General features: G+C 37.5%; 1 protein-coding gene across 1 annotated transcript in view; it reads right to left on the minus strand.

The window, feature by feature from the left end:
* Positions 1 to 21,684, minus strand: part of LOC123251790 (vomeronasal type-2 receptor 26-like) — a 61,314-nt gene extending 39,630 nt beyond the window's left edge. Inside the window, exons 1-2 of the mRNA XM_044681106.1 lie at positions 21,443 to 21,684; positions 2,950 to 3,241 (exon numbers count right to left, since the gene is read on the minus strand). Coding sequence (XP_044537041.1) covers positions 2,950 to 3,241; positions 21,443 to 21,684 — 534 coding nt within the window. The remainder of the gene's footprint in view (positions 1 to 2,949; positions 3,242 to 21,442) is intronic.
* Between the last annotated feature and the right edge of the window lie 1,784 nt (positions 21,685 to 23,468).

Genomic DNA, 23,468 nt, shown 5'->3' on the forward strand with positions numbered 1-23,468 from the left:
TCTTGGAACCACACTGGATAATTGCTGAAAGTTGGCTATCAAAGGTAGACAAGTATTCCTAAAAAAGGACCATCAAGTCTTCACAATGGACTATTAGTCATTCCAGAAGATCCCATTTGTTCCTCTGTATGTATGTATGTACATATATATACAAATATATATATATATATATATATATATATATTTATATATATATATACTTTTTAACTTCCCAAACAATGATAAAGTTCTTAGGTTTTACAATTATCATCTTCCCACAAAGAAATGAGAAATGTATTTTAACCTTATTGATTTGTTTGTGATTTCTCTCTCCTGTTTGTCTTTTATAATTCTCTTGAGTTTTTATTGAAAGGTGAAAATTTTCTATCCAACTCTTGTCTTTCCGAGAATGTGAGGAAGTCCTGTATTTCAAGTTCTAAGGTTTTTACATCCAAAATAATTTCTTCCTCCACAGAAAATTAGAAACTTCTTTCTCACTACAAAGAAGAAATCAGAAACTCTATTGATCTATGTGGTAACAACAGTGTACTTTTCAGAGCAAATTTTAGTTTGCATCTCTCAAGTATGACATCTAGGTGACAAAACAGATAGAATGCTGGAACTAGAGTTGCATCCTTCTAAGTTAAAATGTGACCTCAGATATTTATTAGCTGTGTCCTGAACAAAGTTATTTGTCACTGTTTGTCTCAGTTTCTTCAACTGAAAAATGAGTTGGAAAATTAAATTGCATACCATTCTAGGATGTTTGCCTAGAAAACCTTAGAGTCAGAAAGAGTGGGACATGTCTGAAAGGATTAGACTACATTAACAAAAATCCTAAGAATGCAAATACTCAATATTTCTCAGCTGAAGTAGATTCCTTGATATTAAATATACATAGAAATTCACTCTGTGCCTCAGTCTTTTAGAACAATTTTTCTTTCCAGATTTCCTACCTCTTGTAGTCACTAAGGCCAAGAAAGCCCCTGGTAATCTATACTTGCTGATGAAGCAATGCTCAGCAATTTCCTTCAGAATTTCTTTAAATTGAAAAGACACTGAAGAGAAAAAAACAGATGGATATTGTGCAGATAGAATTTGCTCCCCAGAACTCTCTTACCCAGCATTCCATTTGCATGCTCATGCTACCTAGGATAAAGTTTAGGTGTGACCCTGCCCATCTCTCTCTCCTTCCTTGATCGCGGCTGCTGAAGCTGGATTTGAGCCAGGCAAGAGAATTTACACATACATGGTCTTACTTTAGTTAGAGAATTAGGTTTTGTATTTCTTTTTTTAATTTATTTCTGCTACTTCAAGTGATTATTAATAAACTTTATAAAAAGTAATACTTGGAGTTATTGATATTAACTTATATCTTACAATAGATACATACAAACTTAGATGACTGTGTATATATGTATATCAGAATAATTTGTGAATGAGCAACCCTGAAAAAGGTGTGAAGCTTTCATACCAGAGGTGCTAGTCCTCCATGAAAACCCTACACACCAACATTTATATGTGGCTCCAAGAAGCTATAATATGCACAGTGGCCACACATCAGTAAAACCTTCTTTGCAAACAATCTAAACCAAGTTAAGGGGAACTGACTGATTTCAAATCTGTTCATCAGTCAGGCGTCTACCTCAAGCATGTGAAGACAATCTCCACCAGAATGGGCAGATGAGAATTTGTTCCAAAGTGGCTATTAAACAGCTAAAACATGTGCTGTGGAGCAAAGGAAGAACAACAATAATTTAGAAGGGTAATTTAATTAGTGTGTCCATTTATGACCCAACAGGACAACAACAACTACATGAAGGGATAAGGATGTTTTTATATTACTGAAATTTCATTCAGCATGATCCCGACGTTCCAGTACAATGCATGTCACATGAAACAGATTAATAAAAGTGTTTTGTTAGAATTGTACTCAATCAAATTTGGTTTACAGTTCAGGGATTTCACTGATCCTGACTATTTCCTGAAATGAAAGCCGATTTTAGCTTTTGAAAAACTGGTGATAGATAATTATGATCTTTGAAGGACAAAAATTGTGAAAATACAAAAGGATCTTGTAAGGTCACAAGGATATTATAAACAAGCTATGGCATAGGAACATCAGTAAATCTATTGACATATGTAATCCCTTACTTTTCTGATGCATGTGCCTATCTACTCTGCCCATAGAGGGATTGGTTTTGGCACAGAAAAGAAAATGACATCTTGAATTTTCCCTTATTCAGCTATTAATTCTGTTATGCTGCCTTGATGCCACTCCAAACAGATTACACAGAGGCCATATCTGATGCATCGTCATATTCTGTGACTATTTGGTTATACTTGATAAAGACTTATTCCCCAGAAATAAGTTGAATTGAATGAATAAACAATTTCAGCTCTGAAGGGATAGATCACATCTTTAACAAATCAAACCCAAATGCTAAGAAGAAGAAAATGCTTACTAGAATTGGAAGATATCTGTAACACAGAATGGGATGGAATTTATAAGTACAAAATACTGCAAGGAAGTTCTAGTGCTTCATGCTTGTAGGGAAAAGACAAATCAATTTTAAAATGGAAAGGAACATACCCCATTCCCAGAGAATTTTCTGAGGTGAGAGAAAAAGAAATCTTTCTTCCATCTAAAATCTTCAGTGTGTTATTCAAATATAAAAAGGTGAACTGAGAGGGCAGGACTATTCGTTGGGAAGATTTTTATTTGGTTCAAAACCATCAGAGTCAAATAGATTAATCAATAGAGCATCATCTCATCTAGAGGACAGAGTGAATTCCATCAAGGAAGAGAATTTGGCCCACTTTTTGGATTTCCTGTTTTCAAAACAGTGCCTAGAACTTCTTGATAAATGCTAATTGAATCACTAATGCTGCAGCAAGACAGATTATAAAGGATTTGGCTATTTGAACCTCAAAGAGCAGATTGGTTGAAAATATGCAATAGTTCCTTACCTGTGGGACCTTATAGAGCCCTAGTATGGTGGCCATGGACATGGACAGTGTAGATGACATCCCTCCAATGACAGCCACTGACTTGTGCTGCCTGTCACAGCTATAATTAGGGATGGTCAGATCCCTTCCTGACAAATACATCAAGGAGTTCTCCACAGCTAGTTTGTTAGAATGCAAGTTATTGAGTAACTCGTATCCCAAGGTTATGTTGGGCAGCAAATGAGGATCCTTGTTGATCTCATCCACAGCAAATTGCAAAGTGAGAAAATGTTGATAATGTTTGAGCATGAACCTAAAATGACAGAAAGTGAAGAAATAGGCAAAACTTGACATGCAAGATATCAGAGTGGAGAGACTGTGGGTCATTAGGGGAATCCTTTCAAAGGCATAAAAAGAGGTGACCAGTGCTTAAAGGGCAGTCATTAAGTGAATGGAAAGAGGGGCAATTGTAGAAGTTTAGAGGTTGGTAGAGATTAGGAGTGTACAAGTGATGGCTTTCATCTCTTCATCAAGCCCTGGATTAAACAAAGACAAAAGGAGCAATTATGTGAACTTTACATTGGATAGAGAGAAGACAGAAGGAGAAGATCAAAATAATGGTTTCTGTTTTCTCAGTATATTTGAAGATCACGTGTCATCAGCTGAGAATAAGGACAATGGGGTGCTATATGAACTTTGTGAATGGAAACGAACACATTGATTAGCTGTTAGGAAGTAATGCACAAATGGCCTTGTATCAGGGAGAGCCCAATTGGGATGACATAATATAATTTTGTGGTAGATTCAGTCTGTAGCACTTTGTGACTGCTTATTTCATTCATTTGTTCATTAAATATGTATTTGCTAACTTCCTTTTGTGTGCCAATCGCTGTTCTAGGAGCTAGAGATCAAAATATAGAAATTAAAACATCCTGGTTATTTCTTGCTTATATTTTATTGATAAGAAACAACTTGCACAGATACACACACACTCAACAAAAGTAAAAAATAGTTACACAAAATGGATAAAAAGAAATTGGGTTTTCTTGGTAGAGTAACTTGAAGACTCAGGAAATTTCTTGTAGAAAGTAGTACTCAGGATCAGCTTTAAAGGAACCAAAGGGTTTTGAGCAACTGAGGACACATGAGAACATCTTCCAGACATGAATAACAGCCTGTGCTAAGATGTCATGAAAAGAAACAGCAAGTAAATCAGTTTGGATTCAATGTAGATTACTTCAAGGGGAATATTGTTCCCTTCTAAGGGAGCTAAGCCTGGGTCAGAGCCTGAAAGGTTACCAGACCTCAAAAGATAAATTCTTATTTGGTTTTTCAGGCAATAATTAACCAGTGATGTTCTTTTGTGCCAAAATGTTCACAAACTCTTATGTTATCAAGTACTCTTCTGGCCATTCTGGGAAGGCACGAATCATTCCACCCAAAGATTCATCTCTACAAAAAATATGATAAGGGTTCCTCTGTCATTTTATTTCAGCTCCTTCTCCACAGAGGAGGACCCCACAATCTCCAAGAGAAGACATTCCATATCTAAATCACATGAACAATTAGGAAGTGTTTGTCCATCATCAAATTTGAACTGTCTCTCCTATTAATGATCTTTAGTATAACCAAAAAAAAAATCTAGAGTCTTCCAAATTAAATGTCTTTCATATATATATATATATGTGTGTGTGTGTATATATACACATATATATACATCCTTATCATATTCCCCTCCCCAGGTTTTTAAAAACCACTCTGATTCTTTCAAACTGAATGAAATGTCTTAAGATTCTTCAGCCTACTTCTTGCCCATTTACACACATTTTCTTAGCATCATCTACATCCTGCGACAAGAAAGTAATACAGCACACCAAAAGTGGCCTGATTAGAAGTTTTGAATATTTTAGTTGGATAAAGTTCTGCACTGATGGTAAGATTCTGAATTATTTCTCTTTCCTAGTGTCTTAGATAATTAATCTTAGATCCTTTGGGCAGTTCTTTTGTGTAAAGATAGAAAGACTATCCCGATCCAAATCTTATTCAAGGCTGACATAAATAAATGATCCTAAGAACTTCTTCATCTTTATGAGTCCAATATAGAATACTTTCTTCCATATATGGAACCAATAACCTCCCAACAAAGAATATTCTTGAGGAATATCATTTTGCCATTTGAATATCAACTTCACCCTAGAAGAGTTGCTTCCATCTCTAAGGATGAATTCATGATTCTTTCAATTGATATCTCCCGAGTGTGTAGATTTTCTATTTTCCTGCTTGTTATACTGCATAATGATTTTAAAGCCTTTGATTTTATGTTTCCTGAGTACCAATAGGATAGAAATTTCCAAACCCAAGTCTTTGATTTAACCAAATCTGTGAGGCCATATAAAATATTGCTCTACTGATAGTCAATCAGTCAAAAATATGGATGACTATATTTCATCAGTCAAGAAATAAAACAGAAATAGCAACTTACCCTTTTTCTACACCAATCCATCCAGGAGAATATGTCATGGATGACTTGTAAATGTGAGACTCAGTGACCGAAAACAAGGAAAAGAAGCCTGCTATGACTAGGTCTCCATCCTTTCTATATGTAGGACTGTAATCTCTCTTTAAGTGACAAGGATGCTCCCCTATATGGTACTCAGAAAAAGAAATCTGAAAAAGCAGGAGGATCACAAGTAATATAAAGAAAGGGAATCCCAGTTTACATAAACCCATGTCAAATATCCAAAATCAATAAAGTACCAAAGAGTAGGGGAGTCTAAGATTATTGCAGGTCTTTGTTCATTCAGTTATCGGCTCATTCTCTGTTACTAAAGACTTTTCTTTTCTAATAGATGCTCAAGTCCCTAATACTTGGGAAATCAATGTATGACATGAGACAGGCCCCTGTTTCAGGGGATATTTATAGGACAGTTTTGCCTCCTGGATATTATTCTCCTTGGTCCCTCTGGATAGATAAGGAAAGTTGCCACATTTTTATACCTCTGGAATACAAGTCAAATAATTATGTTGACCAGTGTTTGAAAGTGAGAGCATCTGGGAACCAATTTGCCCTGAAACTCACCACCTGCAGCCTCCTTCTTGAGTTGAAAACTCAAGGGACAAAATAAGTTTAGAGATATGCTTTTCTGCTTTCAGTCCCTGAAGTATTAGTAGCTTCCCTGAGTTTTGAGACTATCCAAAAGTCCCTCTGATCCCTCTCGAGCTAGGCTTCCAAGTATTCTAGAGTAACACTTCCATTTTCACCAGGCCAAATCACTGCAGTGACTCAGTATTACCAGATGGTAAATCAGTCAGAGGCAAGTTTGACATAAGAAGGGCATAAATGAAAGTGTGAATGATGGTGACACAGTCTAATAAAAACAGATAATGAAAATAATAGTTTTATTCATCAAAAAATCTGCCCATACCTCTCTAGTAGATACAATGGGCTCAGTTAGTCTATCTCCCCAGAGGCAATTGTGAAGGAATCTAGGAACTGCCAAAGTTGAGTTGGGGACCACTTACACTCTTCACTCTTATCTACACTAGGCCAACATCAAGTTGAAATAATTTATTTAAAATAAACTTTCATCAGGCTTTCATTCTGTGCCAAGTATTTTATTGAGACTAAGGACAAGACTCACAACACTCCAAGAAATCGATGGTCTCCTCACTATGAGTTTTTCCTCCATCCAGCCTGATCACAACACAAATATTCCTGCCCGTTCTGGGAATCCCTTGACTGTGTCTTCTGATCAATTTCCCATTGGGCAACCACCACTTGTCCTCCATATTTTCTCCTAATTTCTTCAAACACCCAAATGTAACAATGGAGCACACTAACCCTTCAGCATTATTACTACACTTACCATGTGATCCATCCCCCCTATATTTTACCCATGCATTTAAGGAATGATGATCTCTAGCCTGGTTTTCCATTATAAGATCTTCATCATATCAAACTCCTTCGTGGTAAAGCCTATTTTAAAAAATTTCTTTTTAAAAGATCACCCTTTTCATTAAGGAGTTGGAGTTTGCTTTGTAATATTATATTGTTATATATGTTATACATAATATATAATTTATATATAACATATAATGTAATATTGACTCATTTTTGTGATCCTGCCTGAATTAACTATGTAGAACTGATTTCTTTCTAAGCTCAGGATTTGCTAAAGTCAAACTGGAGCTTAGTCTACCATTGTTTCCACAATGCCTCACATAATACATTGCACTAAATAGGTGATTAACAAATGGTGGCTAACTTCTTGGTTTCAAGAGCAAGACTGGAAGAGGACAGAATAACTTGGCCTCAGTCTAAAGTAGAGGTTAACAAAATACAAGCCCATGGGTTCAAAAGGGACCTGTGGACAAAAGCTGGTCTTCCATATTATTTTATAACATTCGAGATAATAATTTTTCTGTAGAAAAAGAAAAAGAAAAGCCAACTGGGTGGCTCAGTAGATTGAGAGCCAGACATAGAGATGAGAGGTCCTGGGTTCAAATCTGGCCTCAAACACTTCCTAGCTGTGTGACCCTGGGCAAGTCACAGCCCCATTGTCTAGCCCTTACCATTCTTCTGCCTTGGACCCAATACATAGTATTGATTCTAAGGTGGAAGGTAAGGGTTTAAAAAAAAAAGAATCTTTTAAATGTAAAAGCTATTCTCACTTGATCATCTGTTTAAAACCAGGTAGCCAGATAAGTTTATTTCAGGTCTTAGTTTTCCAAACTCTAGACTAAAGCAATATGACAGTTCTATGAAGTACAAAACTCAACTGAACAAATGGAAAATACTTTTAAAGGCACAGTGGATACAATGAAATGGAAAAACTAGCTGGAAAATTTTCAGCTTAGAAACCCACAACAGTCCTTCCCTTAAAAATTTGGGAAATACAACAAACCTTGACCTAATCAAGAAATGATGACTAAATCATAGACTGATCCTTTTTCAGCCCAGGTCAGCATAAGGAGAAAAAATGAAGCCATCACCCAGAAAAACAGAATGGTCTATGAAAACTGTAATTGCGTCCACAGTAAAGGCATGCCACCAGGAACAACTGTGCAGCCACTGATAAAGGACTGAGGCTGGCTACCAGGGCCAAGAGAGCTCCAAGACTCATATAAAACTTTCCACTTTCGGAAACAAGATGGAATATACACCAGCTGACGACTCTGCTCCTCACGATCCTATTTTAAATCCCAAGTTCTCCATTCCAGATGCGCAAAGTGAGGGAATGTGCCTCAGCCTGCATCTCTAGACAGAGCAGTCCCTGTAGGTCCTAGACCAAGTCCCCAGTAGGGTGCAAGTTCTGAAGCAAGAAATAGCTGTATAGCTCTGAGCCCAGGGGAGGAGCAGGTTCCCATTTCCAGATCCCAGCCCAGTCTGAGGATTACAGTGACTAGAGATTTTATGTGAGAGTGGTTATTTTCAGAACTAGTTCAAGGACCAGGAAAATTGGGGGCTTCCAAGGTGGTAGGATCCTGGAACATTTTAGCAGCCCTCTCTTTTCTTGAACGAGGTCTCCTAATCTTCAATCGAATTCCTTAGAGCCCTAGGAAACATTCCAAGATATCACAGAAAGAAATAAGCAGAGTAGTATGTTTGCTGCCCAACAAGGGTAGGGTATGGGTTAAATAAATAATATCACCTCTAAAACATTTCAAATGGAGTATATTTCTGGTAATCTTGGCATCACACCCTAATAAGTACAATTTTCAAAATACTCCTAAATGTAGCTTTTAAGATGAAAATAATCAGCCATTATAATAGGATTATATAATATGGCATATTATATAATAGGATATAATAGTCTCCTACTCAATAATGCCTACAGCATGGCTTTGGACCCAAACAATACACAAGGAGGTACAAATTTAAATCCAATAGTAACTGTAATAAAACAAAGATAGTCAGTAAATATGCACTGCAAATATCATCATATTTAAAGCATTGTTGCAATAATGTGAAAAAAAACAAGTGCACACCTAAAGGAATCAAAGAAAAAGAGAAAGATCCTAAATATACAAAAATATTTTTCTGATTTATTTTATTTTATTTTTTACATAGTAATTGTTACATAGGAATTATGTGAGAAAACAATTTTAACAATCATTTTTTAAAATTTTGAGTTCCGACAACTTCCAGGAATTGATGCAGAGTAAAAGGAGCAGAACCAGGAGAGCATTAGACAAAGAGACTGATACACTGTGGTACAATCGAACATAACGGACTTCTCTACTAGCAACAATGCAAGGATCCAGAGCAAGGCTGAGGGACTTATGAGAAAGAAAACTAGCCACATCCAGAGAAAGAACTGTGGGAGTAGAAACACAGAAGAAAATGGGGATATGATTGGGGACATAGGCTCTAAACAATCACCCTAATGCAAATATTAATAATATTGATATGAGTCTTGATCAATGACACATGTAAAATCCAATGGAATTGCTCATTGGCTACGGAAAAGGCATGGGAGGAGGAGAGGGAAAAAAAAAACATGATTCATGTAACCATGGAAACATAGTCTTAATTAATTAATTTATTTATTTATTGAACTTAAGAATTTTTTTTTGAGTTCCCAATTCTGACTCCCGTCCTCCCATCCCTCCTCATAGAGATAATAAGCAATGTGATATAGATCTTACATGTGCAAGTATGTAAAATATTTTTTCATATAAGTTCTTTGGTGTAGGAAAATTCAAACAAAAAAATTAAGAAAGAAAGTAAAATGTAGTATGCTTTGGTTTGGATTCAGATTGCGTTGGTTCCTTCTTTGGAAGTTATTTTCTTTTTGCATTACTTTCATTTTTTCCCATTTTAATTCCTCTAGTATTTGGTTTTTGAATTACTTTTTGAATTCTTCCAACATCTAAGACCAATTCCCCTTTTTCTTTGAAGTTTTGCATGTAGCTGTTTTGATCTCTCTTCCCTATTGAGTCTGTGCCTTAATCTTCTTTGTATCCATAGAAATTTTCTATGGTTGGGTGTTTATTTTGCTTTTTGCTCATTTTCCCAACCTTTTGCTTTTTTACTTTTACTTAAATCTAAAGTGTGGGCTTTGTTTTTAGTTAGAGAATATACTCTCTCAAACTTCAGTTTTTTCTTGCTGCTACCCTCAGCTCTAGTTATTGTTTTCTGTAAATTTCAGTTCTTCCAGGTCCTGTGATGACCTGTTGGCTGAATGATCTGAAAGTTGCTAATTAAGCCTCCTCTAGCAACTTCTGGTGGCTTGCAGGACTCAGTACAGTATGAGCTATTTTGCCCTGGGGTTAGGGATTTCACTGGAAGCTTGAATGGGCCAAGTGCCACAGATTTTGGGGCCTCCCTATAGGCTTGTGCCAGGACATAGGACTTCGAGGGTTGGGAGTGGGATGCTCTGCTGCTGACTTTGGCAGGGTTCAGGCATCTCAAAGTTGATATGTGCCCAGGTTTGGAACCTGGCACAGTGGGTGATAAGTGGGTGACCTACACTCTTCTGTGCGCCTTCTGGTTCCCCTTTATCCCGTGAAAATAAACACTCTCTGCCCACCTTTCCAGTGGTCTTACATAGGAGAACCACTTCACTCCATCCCTTTGTTGGCTCTGTGACTCCAGTCATTGAGAGGCACTATTTTAAGGTTGGCTTGAAAGGATTATCAGAGCAGTTCTAACTTTCACTACTGCTAAACCACCATCCTGTTTAGGAGGCTAACAAATCCTCTCTCTGTCTTTAAGATTTTAAAATCCTATGGATATAGTTCCAAATTCCTCTCCAGAATGGTTGAAGCAATTTATAATTCCACCAATATTGCATTAGTGTCCCAATTTTCCCACATCTCCATCAATCTGTGTCAATTCCCTTTTCTGTCTTCACATCAAATCTGGTAGGTATGAGGTGGTACCATAGAGTTATTTCAATTTGCATACATATAATTAATAGTGACTTAGAGCATTTCTTCGTATAATTATAGATAATTTTAATTACTTCATCTGAAAACTGCCTGTTCATTTCTTTATACGATATATCAATTAGGGAATGATTTAGATTCTGATTTGTCAGTTCTCTACGTATTTGAGAAATGAGGCATTTGTTAGAGACTTATAAAATAAAATTTCACCATTATGTATACTGTATTTTAACCTCTATTCTAGTTTCCCTTTGTTTATCTTACTCTCTCTCCTCGTTTACCCTGTTCATCTTCAAAAGTATTTTACTCTGGCCACTGTCTCCCCCAATTTGTCCTTCATTCTATTCTACCCTCTCCCTTCTCTTATGCCCTTCCCCTCCTGCATTCTTCTAGGGCCATCTTGGTGAACCTAAGGCACCTGTGCCAAAGTGTGCCAGAGAGAGTTGCTCCCTTCCCCCTTCCCATGTGCACCTGAGGACATTTTTCACATGGCTTGTACCTCTGCCCATCAGCCCAACAAGTGTGCTTCCTCCCTCCTCCATCTGGGGTACGGTGTGGGTGTCCAAGGCTTCTAAAAGGTTCACCATCACTGCTCTATGATAAGATAGATTTTTACACTCAAATGAGTCAATTCCAATGTGAATTCACTCAAACACTCCCCTCTCCCATTCCCCCATATTTCTCCCCACTGTAAAAGCTCTTATGCTTCTCTTTTGTGAGATTATTTACCCTGATCCACTTATCCCTTAACCATTCACCCACTATGTTCCTCTTTCACCCTTTATTTAATGTTTTTAGTTATTATCCTATCATATTCAATTCACATCCATATCATTTGTCAATGTATTCTCTAACAGCCTTAATAATGATAAAGTTCTTAGGAATTACAAATATTACCTTCCCATGGAAGCACTTTAACCTTTAACCTTATTAACCCCCTTGTGATTTCTCTTTCCTATTAACCTTTTATAGTTCTCATGAAGCTTATATTTGAGAGTGAGAATTTCTATTCAGTTTTGGTCTTTTCATCAGAAACATTGAAGGAAATGATTTTTTTTTATTCTGGAAAGGGAAAACACTACTATTTCATCATTAGCTATAACATTTTATTTCAACCTCCTCACATTTCTTGGATATTTTTCCTCTCTAATGTGACAAGTGGTATTGTGCAGTTCTTCACCCAGAGGCTAAAATAAAATGCTTTAGTAAATGACTAAATAACAGCATTTCCCCTTTCCAGAACTAAAGGTCATTTCCATTGGGGCAAGATTCATGGCTTTTATTACGTCTCCTGGAATTGTCTAATATTGTGGTGTTCTTATATGAGGCTCACAATACAGGCACTGAGAATGAAAGTGATTCAACAAATACAGTATTTTACCCCTACTTTTTACAAATGAATGCATGCTTAAAGCTAGTGTGCTTATAAACCAACATCAAATATTTTACAAAATTCAAAATAAAATTGATCGATTAGAAATCCCATTGAAGCATCATGACATCTGGAGGACTATGAACCAGGCCAGCATTAATACTATAAAATGAAGTAGATTTAGTGAAACTCTCCTGACTCGGAGACTCAGAGATTAAGGAAGAACATTTGAATTTGAGAGGAAGAGAGTAAAGAACTAGGCAAAAGTTGACAGGCATAGAAACAGCTTGGTGTCATAGTGGGGGTCATTAGGGGCATCTTTTCAAGGCCATAGAGAAGAGGTGACCAGTGTTTAAAGGAAAGTCGTTAAGTGAGGGGAAAGAAGGGAACAAGTGTAAAAGTTTGAGGTTGGCAGAAATTAAGAATGTGCAAGTGATTGGACACATCTCTTCATCAGGGCGACCATGGGAATAGTGTATTGGACATAAAGACTAGATAAAGAGCAGATCAAACAAATGACTTTTTTATTCTTAGGATATTTTTAAGGTAATTTCCTCAACTGAGAATGAGGAGAAAAAGATGATAGTGGAAGTTTGCGAAAGTAAGTGAAGATTTTGATTAACTATTGTGGAAAGAAGAATAGGAAATAAGAAGTAATCCATAGATGGCATCCTCACAGGGAGAGTCCAATTGGAATAACAATATCATTTTGGAGTGGATCCAGTCGGCAACATTTAGTAACTGTTTTTTTCATTCATTTATTCACTAAATGTATATTTCTAACTCCCCTCTATATGCTAACCATTGTTCTGGGAGCTACGGTTCAAAATATAGAAATGAAATCATCATTCCTTGCTTATATTTGATTGGTAAGAAATAACTCGTACACATTCACATAAGCACACACAATAAAATTACAATATAAAAACAAGGTAATTTATGGTGTTTTGTTCCAGTAACTGGAAGGCTTAGGGCAAAGATGAGCTTTAAAGGAACCAAAGGATTTTGAGTGACTGAGCGCACATGAGAATATCTTCCAGACATGGGTGGTAGCCAGTGCTAAGATGTCATGAAAAGAAATGTGACTTTGAATATAATACACAGCAAGTAAACAAGTTTGGATTCAATGTCGATGACTTCAGAGGGAGTTCTGGGCAATAAAACTTCAAAAGGAGATGAGGCCTGGGTTAGCAGTCCTCTAAAGACAGATTCTTATTTTTTTTGTCAAGCAATAATTAGCCAATTGATGAGCCAAGATCATAAGAGAAATAAGGGCACAAACACTCATGTTATCAAACACTGTTCTGGCAGTTCTGTGAAGAGCCCAACCATTCCTCCCAGTGTTTTATCTCAACAAAATATATGATATGGATTTTTTTTAGCCATTTATCTAAAGTCCTCCTCCACAAAACAGGACCCTACAGCCTCCAAAGGGAACCCATTCCATAGTTAAATCACATTAACCTTGAGGAGGCATTTCTTTCCATTAGCCCTAAAACTGTCTGTCATCGAATTCAAAATATCTCTCCTATCGATGACCTTGAATATAAGACACACACACACACACACACACACACACACACACACACACACACACACACACAAATTGACAGAGTCTACCAAATTGTCTTTAGTACAAGGTAACAGTTATCATGTTCCCCTCTAGGTTTTTTAAACCACCTCGATTCTTTCAAACTGATTACCATGTAACATAATCTTAAGGTCCTTCATCAGACTTCTTGACCATTTCATCCTCCTCTCCAACTTTTTATAAACTTTTCTACAATGCTGAAAGTAATATAAAGTGATATGGCACATCAAAAGTGGCCTGATGAGTTTTAAATTGAGAGATCATCATATCCTTTGTACTAGAAGAAAATCCTCCTCTTTCACTCATTTCATACTTCTCCAGATTTTAACCACATATCAGTCCCGATGCACAGGAGAAATAAGAAATATCATGCATTTCAAATAGCATAGTTTGGAAATGTCTACAAGGCAGCACAATGCCATCCCATTGTTTCCAACAGAATTTGATAAGCTCCTAAAGACAATTCCAAAATAAGATCCCTTTACTATGTCCCCCTCCTAAAATTTCAAACCATCAGGTGGTGGAGAAAGAGTAGGAAAATGAAGAACAGAAAGTACAGTTAAAAAAAAAAAGATTGGGGTTAAAAATGAAAAATGGGATGATTTTTTTTTCTAAACTCAGTATCTAAAGGTTGAAAAAGAGTAATCTCATTATTCCAAAGAAGAATTATTTGCATAAATAGTCATTTAAGGTATAGGTAACTTTGCTTGGTAGTAAATGACATGATTTTTGAGTCTAGGATAATTTTTTAACTTTTTGAAATGTCTCATTCATGACATCACATAATGGTCAAATTGCTCAATTAAGCAAAATTGTCCTGAACTTTATATGACAAAAGTTATCCTAGAGTTTCAAGGGTACTTCCAGGCTTACAACTGGTGAAAACTCAATATAATTAATGAATTGTCAAAATCTAATACACATGGTACTTTGGGTCATTGTAAACTTTGTATTGTTTGGTATTTTATTTATAGTTTGATATAGTAATTATAATAATAGAACTTCAAAATTAAATCACTTAGATTAAGCTTTCCTAACGTTCATAAGAGATGAGAGGCAAAGATAAAAAAATGTGTTGTACTTTTCCACTATGAAATCTTTTTCAGGAAGATAAATCTTGAAATCTTTGGTAGGATAAAACTCTGAACTGATTATGGTAGAATTCTGAATTAGTCCTAGTGCCTCAGTTGCTTCTTCCTTTCTAATGTATAAAGATACCAAGACTCCTATTACACAACTCATCCAACCTTGACACAAATAATTGATCCCAGGAACTTCTAGAACATGGGTCTGATAAGGAATACACGCTTCCGACTTTCAGACCAATAGCCCCTTCTCAGCTCTTGGAAAATATAATTTTACCACCAGAATCCCAACTCTGAGTGTATTCTCTCCCTGACAAACCTCCCTAAGTCCAGCCCTAGGTGAGCTGTTTCCATCTAAGAATGAATTCATGATTATTTATATTGTCATATCCTGGATGTTGTTATAAACTTTCTTATTTAACTTTTCCTTCTAACAATGTGTAAAGGTTCTACCTGTCTGCTTGCTGTAACAACACAATGATAAAGTCTATAATTTTATCATCTGCTTGGGTACCCATTTTCTAGAAATTCCCAAAGCCATGTAATGCTAGAAAATTTGTCCAATCCATGATACTTCTGGAAGGCAAAGAAACCAGGTTTATAATCATGAATCACCTACCCAGCAAGACTTAGTCTATTCTTTCAGGGGGGAAAATGGTCATTAAAGAGAGAGAGAGAGAGAGAGAGAGAGAGAGAGAGAGAGAGAGAGAGAGAGAGAGAGAAAATTTCCAAATATATCTGATGAAAAGACCAATCCTAAACTAAAAAACTGATATTCAAAATCAAAACTAGGGAAAAGCATAAAAAGGCAAGCAAGCAAGAAAAAAAATAAGGGTTCAATAAAGTCAAACTGTTTACATTCTCCTGATTCTTCTCTCTTCCCTCTACATCATTTCATTTAAATGTATAGCTGAGGAAAAGATAGATTCCATTTGCCATTCAGCTTTCCCCATTGTCTAAATTCTCTAAAATTCTATTCATCTGCTTGACTCTTTTCTCGGTTATTTTGTGGTTAGATGGATGTAGTTTTGAGAAGGGACGGCTGATGTCTTGACCCGCTGGATCCAGGAGCTAAGAGCACGCCCAGTGGCCACACACCAACCCAACCTTCTTTGCAGATACTCTACACCAGGCTGAGGACCACTGACTGGCCCCAAACCTGTTAGCTTATGTCTAGAAGACGATCTCCACCAGAATGGGCAGCTGAGAATGTGTTGCAAATGGCCATGAAGCAGCTACAGCATGTAAGGAGCAAAGGAAGAACAGCAACAATTTCAAACTGTAATTTAATTAGTGTGCCATTTGTGACTCAAAGGGACAATAAGAACTACCGGAAGGAATAGGGAGGTTTTTAGTTGTTTTATTTTTTTTAATTTCATTTACTGCAATTGCTACCTTTTAGTCCAAAGCCTGTCAACTGGTCCAGCTTTGAATAAATCTGTTTTGAGTAAAATTGTACTGAATAACATTTGAGTGATAAATTGTGGATTTCACTTTCCCTCTGTATTCCCTGGAATAAAAACTGACTTTTACAAGTAACTATTCATAAGATATTGCTTTTTTTTTAAGTGATTTTAAAAGGTGGGGGGAGCAGTTGGGTATCTTAGTAGATTGAGAGTCAGGCCTAGAGACGGGAAGTCCTGGGTTCAAATTTGACCTCAGACACTTCCTAGCTGTGTGACCCTGGGCAAGTCACTGAACCCCCATTTCCTAGCCCTTACAGCTCTTCTGCCTTGGAACCAACACACAGTACCGATTCTAAAATAGGGATTAAGAAAAAGTGATTAAAAAAATCACCTGGTCTTTGAAGAATCAAAATCGTGACATTAAAATACATTATAGGGAAATAAGGACAGTGTCCATGAGCTACAGCATAGGAGCATCAGTGAATTCATTGACACATATAATTTCTAACAGTTATGACGCATGGCCCCATCTCCACTACTCAGGGAGGGATTGTTTTTGGAGCAAAAAAGAAAATGGCATCTTGAATTTGTGCTTAACTGGCTTACATTGCCCTGATGCCTCTCTAAACAGATTGCACAGAGGTTGCGTCTAGGTCACCCTGATTTTCTGTGACTATTCAGCTATGAAATGTATATTAGGCACTGGACAAAGACATTCCCTTGAAATAAGTTAATTTGAATGAATAAACAGGGATGCATCACATATTGAGCAAATCAAGCCCAGATTCCAGAAGGAAGCAAATTCTTGGGTGGAATTTGAAGATAACTTTAAACACAAAACTTGATGGAATTTCTTAGCTCAGAGGAATGAAGGGAAGTTCTTGTGCTTCAGACTTTCAGGGAAAAGGCATAGATAGCTCAATTTCAAACTGCAAAGAAACGTACTCTTTTTCCTGAGAATTTTCTGAGGTGAGAGAAAAAGAAATCTTTCTTCCATCTTAAACCTTCAGAATGTTATTCAAATATAAAAAGGTGAACTGCGAGGGCAGGACTATTCACTGGGAAGATTTTTATTTGGTTCAAAGCCATCAGAATCAAAACAAATTAATCAATAGAGCATCACCTCATCTAGAGGACAGAGTAAATTCCATCAAGGAAGAGAATTTGGCCCACTCTTTGGATCTCCTGTTTTCAAAACGGTGCCTAGAACTTCTTGAAAAATGCTAATTGAATCACTAATGCTGCAGCAAGACAGATTATAAAGGATTTGGCTATTTGAGCCTCAAAGAGCAGATTGGTTGAAAGTAGGAAACAGTTTCTTACCTGTGAGACCTTAGAAAGCCCTGGTATGGTGGCCATGGACATGGACAGTGTAGATGACATCCCTCCAATGACATAAATAGATACAAATAGAAAAATAGACATAAAAATGGATAAAAAGAAATGGGGGGGGTGTTGATAGAGTAACTTGAAGAGAGTAAATTTCTTGTACTCAAAAAGGTACTCAAAGGGGGCAGCTGGGTAACTCAGTGGATGGAGAGCCATGCCTAGAGACGGGAGATTCTAGGTTCAAATCTGGCCTCAGACACTTCCCAGCTTTGTGACCCTGGGCAAGTCACTTGACCCCCATTGGCTACCCTTACCACTCTTTCACCTATAAGTCAATACACAGAAGTTAAGAGTTTAAAAAATAAAAAAAAAAGGTACTCAAGGGGGCAGCTGGGTAGCTCAGTGGATTGAAAACCAGGCCTAGAGCTGGGAGATTCTAGGTTCAAATCTGGCCTCAGACACTTCCCAGTTGTGTGACCCTGGACAAGTCACTTAACAACCCCATTGCCTAGCCTTTCCCCTTCTTCTGCCTTGGAACCAATACACAATATTGACTCCAAGACTGAAGGTAAGGGTTAAAAAAAGTACTCAAAATGAGCTTTAAAGGAACCAAAGGGTTTTGAGTGACTGAGAACACATGAGAACATCTTCCAGACGTGGATAACAGCCTGTGCTAAGATGTCATGGAAAGAAACGTGAGTGTGTATATGAGATACAGCAAGTAAAACACGATTCAATGTAGATTACTTCAAGGGGAATATTGTTCCTTGAAGGGAGAGAAGCCTGAGTCAGAGCCTGAAAGGCTATCAGACCTCAAAAGATGAATTCTTATTTGGGTTTGCAGGCAATAAGTAACCAGTGATGTTCTTTTGTGCCAATATGGGCACAAACTCTTCTGTTATCAAGTACTCTTCTGGCCATTCTGGGAAGACACAAATCATTCCACCCAGAGGTTCTTCTCTGCAAAAAAATAGGCAAAGGACTCCTCTGTCATTTTATTTCAGCTCCTTCTCCACAGAGGAGGACCCCACAGTCTCCAAGAGAAGACATTCCATATCGAAATCACATTAACCATGAGGAAGTGTTTGTCCATCATCAAATTTGAACTGTCTCTCCTATTAATGATCTTTAGTATAAGGCAAAAAAAAAAATCAAGTGAGTCTTCCAAATTAAGTCTTTCCTATATGGTATCTATTATCATACCCGCAGGTTTTTTTAAATCACTGGGCTTCATTCAAGCCTATTACCCTGTGAAATGGCTTACAGCCCTTCATCAGACTTCTGGCCCATTTGCTCCTCTTTACCAACTTTTCTTGTAGCATCTTCTACAATGCTGGGACCAGAAAGTAACGCAGTACACCAAAAGGGCCCTGACTAGAGTTTTGTCCTGAGAGCCTATCACATTCTTTGACCTGGAAGAAAATTCTCCTGTTTCCCGTCATTTCATAATTCTCTAAAATTCTCCAATATTTTCCCCTGATTGTGACCACACGTGAGTCCTAATATTCTTATCTTGCTGCTTTTACAGGCAGAATAAAAAAGAAGTTTGATGCTGCTAAGTTTCTCCTTACTTGATTCATTTGCTATCATCAAACATTCCAAGACTGTCCCTTGTCCTGAGTTTCCCATTCGTTGGCTTATGAAACCTTGCTAGCTCTGTGTTATGTGGAACTCTCTTGTCCTTCACCACGTCCTAGGAAAAGACTGTGCTTGAGTCATTGCATTTAGAGGACATCATGATTGAAATGAATGGGGTCTTTCTCATTATACAGAAAAGTGGGGAGCTGGGAAGGTTAATAGTTTTAAGATATACTTTACAGAGCCTAATGTGATAGCTAAGGTTCCTTCTTCATTCCCAGAGTTGTCATATGATCAGAAAAAAGGTAAGATGAGGAAATTCTAGCAGAGAAAAAAATAATCAAGGATCATTAACTAGGAGAAGGACTGAAAAGGAACAGAAAATTGGAGGAAGACTATGAGGAGCCATAATATCCTACCGTGTAAAATGAAAGAGAATTAAATATAAGGAAGATAAATAGTTGTCAGAGACCTCCCAGGTTCACGCCTTGGCAAAACTTCACCTGTGAGTTAGATAAGACTCACAGGAGGAATAAGAAATACTGTGCATTTCACCCATTTCAATATGGAGGTACCTTGATCACAATGCCATTATCACTGAAGACATTGTGATAACCTCCCAAGGGCAATTCCAATATCCCATCCCATCCCTATGTCCCCTCTTAAAATTTCAAAACCATCAGAAAGTGAAGAAACAGCAGGAAAAAGAAAGAAAAGAAATCAGTTAAAAATTTGGGGCTAAGGGGGCAGCTGGGTAGCTCAGTGGATTGAGAGCCAGGCCTAGAGACGAGAGGTCCTAGGTTCAAATCCAGCCTCAGACACTTCCCAGCTGTGTGACCCTGGGCAAGTCACTTGACCCCCTATTGCCTACCCTTACCACTCTTCCACCTATAAGTCAATACACAGAAGTTAAGGGTTTAAAAATTAAAAAAAAAAAAAAGTTTGGGGCTAATAAAAGAAATGAGGGGATTTTATATATTCTCGGTCTCTAAAGGTCCGAAAAGAGCAATCTCATTATTCAGAAGAGGGATCCTTTACACAAATATAGGTAGCTTTGCTGTGTAGTAAATGACACAATTTTGGGGACAGAATCTTTTTTTTAATTATTTTTTTAATCCCTAGTTCATGACGTCACATGGGGGTCAGATCGTTCAACTGAGTGAAATTGTCCTATAGTTTGTTGACAAAAATTGTCCTCTAGTTTCTGGGATGCTCCAAGGCAGAGCATCAAAGAAAACTCAATACAATTAATGAATATTGTCAAACAACTAATAATATACCTGGCACTTTCGGTCATTGTAAACATTATATTGTTTCATGTTTTATTTATAGTTTGATATTATAATTATCATGGTAGAACTCCAGTAGGAAGTCACAGACAAAATTATCCTAAAGCCCATAAAAGCTGACGGGCAACAATAAACATTTTGTACTTTTCCACTGTTAAATCTCTTCCAGGCACCTAAGGCATTTGATTGGATAAAACTTTGCATTGATCGTAGGATTCTGATTTAGTTCTCTTTTCTAATGTCATAGAGAGTCAGTGTCAGATACTCCAGCCAGTTTTTTAGGTAAAGAGAGAATTTCTCTACCCAAACCTAATCTAAGGCTGGCATAAATAAGTAATCCCAAGGATTTCTTTATTAATATAAGTTTGATACCTATGTAAAACCCAGAGGAATTCCTCGTTGGCTACACAGTGAGGAGCGAGGGGAGGGAAAGAACATGAATCATGTAACTACAGAAAAATATATTCAAAATCAAGTAATTAAATAAAATTCTTCATTTCAAAAAATAATAATAATAAAATAAGTCTGATAGAGAATACTCCCTTCCTTCCATTTTTGGAACCAACAACCCCTTCTCAACCAAGGGCATTCTTGGGAAAGATCATTTTGCCACCTGAATTCCCCACTCTGAGTATATTCTCTCCCTGACAAGCCTCCCTAAGCCTTGCCCTAGGTAAGTTTCTTCCATCTATAGTGATGAATTTGTGACTGTTTCAATTACCATTTTGTGAGTATTTCGATTTTCTGTTTTTCAGCTTGCAGTACTGCACGGTGATTTTAAAGCCTTTGATTTTATCCATTTTTGATAAAATTTGATTTTACCAATTTGCTAGAAATTTCCAAATCCAAGTCTTTGCTTTGACCAAAGCTGTGAGGCTATTTCGAATAGGGTCAGTAAGTCAGAAATATGGATAACTGTATTTCACCAGTCAGGAAACAACAACAACAACAACAAGATTGAAATAGCAACTTACGTTTTATGTACACCAATCCAGTTAGGAGAATATGTGAAGGATGACTTGTGAGCCTCAGACTTCACAAACAAGGAGAAGAAGCCCCCTATGACTACGTCCCCTTCCTTTCTAAATGTGGGACTATAATCTCTTTTTAAGTGACAAAGATGCTCCCCCATCTGGTAGTCAGAAGAAGAAATCTGTAAAAGCAGGAGGATCACAAATGATCTAAAGAAAGAGAGCCCCAGTTTACCTAAGCCCATGGCCAAAATTCAAAAATGATAGAGTCAAGGAGAAGGGGAGTCAGAGATGATTGGGGGTCTTGGTTCATTCCACTATAGGCACATTCTCTGTTCCTAAATATTTTTCTTTTCTAATTGATCCTCAAGTTTTGCAGTCCCACATATTTGGGAAATCATAATGCAAGTTATGAGACAGGCCCCTGTTTAGGACAAAGGGAGAAGGTAGACAGAACAGGGCATATTTATGGGACATTTTTGCTTCCTGAATATTATTCTCTTTGGTCCCTCTGGATAGATAAGGAAAGTTGCCACATCTCCATGACTCTAGAGTGCAAGTCAAGCAAGTATGTTGACCATGTCTGAGAGCGAGGGTGTCTGGGGATCCATCTGCCCTGCAACTCGACACCTGCAGCCTCCTTCTTGAGTTAAACTCAAGGGACAAAATAAGTTTACAACCTGCTTTTCTTCTTTCAGTTCCTGAAAAGTTAGCAGCTCCCCTGGGTTTTGAGATTGTCCAGAAGGCTCTCCCATCTCTCTCAAGTTAGGCTTCAGGACCTTCTGGAGTCATACTTCCATTTTCATCAAGCCAAATCTCTGCAGTGACTCAATATTACCAGATTTTGAATCAGGCAGAGGCCAGCTGGACAGGAGAAGAGCAGAAAGTATGAACAACAAGATTGAGCAGCCCACAAATTCCCAGACTGAGATGAATTTGACATTTTTCTAGCCTTGATGACATTAACTATAGTGCTTTGGGCAGTGGAAATACACACTAAGCCATTGCTTATTGAATAAATAATACCGATAAAAATGGAGCTCAACCAAGGTTTTTAGGTTGATAAATCTTGTTCTCCATAGGTCTGTCTATTATCTTACTAGTAGATACCATGGGCACAGAAAGGTAATCATCCCCCAGGCAACTGAGAAGGAATGTAAAGGAGGACACCCAATTGGGCTCAGTTGGGCCATCCTCCATATGTAATTGAGAAAGAATCCAGGAGAGAAACTCGGGTCACAGCACATCCGCCATACTTGAATTGTGGTCCACTTGGAGTCTTTACTCTCACCCCCACTTACAAGGCCGAAAACAATTCAGATAAATTAGTCATTTATCTGAAATAAACACATCAGGTCCTCATACTGTGCCAAGTATCTAGTCGACACTAAAGACAAGATTCACAGCACGCCAAGAAATCAATGGTGATCTCGTTGTTGGTTTCTCCTCCGTAGATTTTGGTCATAACCTAGATCAGTGGTTCCCAAACTTTTTTGGCCTATCACCCCCTTTCCATAAAAAAATATTACTTAGCCCCCTGGAAATTAATTTTTTTAATTTTAATAGCAATTAATAGGAAACATAAATGCCCCTGTGGCCATCACCACTCCCCTGAATCTCTGCAGCACCTACCAGGGGGTGGTAGCCCCCACTTTGGGAATCACTGACCTAGATAAACCTGCCCATCCTGGGAGACCCTTGTGTCTGTCTTCCCATCAGTTTCCCATTGCAAGACCCCTACTTGTCTTGGAAGTTTCTAATTTCCCCCAAAATCACAAATATAAGAGTAGAGCACACTGAGACTTTCTCACGTTCGGCCACATTTATCATGCAATCCAGACTCCTTATATTTTCCCATACACTTAAGGAATGATGATCTCCACCCTGATTTTCTTTTATATGGAATCTACTAAGGGATGGAACTTTGCCTCAGGATGCTTTTCTAGAGTGAGGAGTTACCTTAGACCTAAGGCTAAGTCCTGTGTGAATTGAATATCTGGGGGACCTCTAATGCAGCCCAAACCTGGAA

The sequence above is a fragment of the Gracilinanus agilis genome, chromosome 6 (genome assembly GCF_016433145.1).
Source record: "Gracilinanus agilis isolate LMUSP501 chromosome 6, AgileGrace, whole genome shotgun sequence".
Lineage (NCBI taxonomy): Eukaryota > Metazoa > Chordata > Mammalia > Didelphimorphia > Didelphidae > Gracilinanus > Gracilinanus agilis.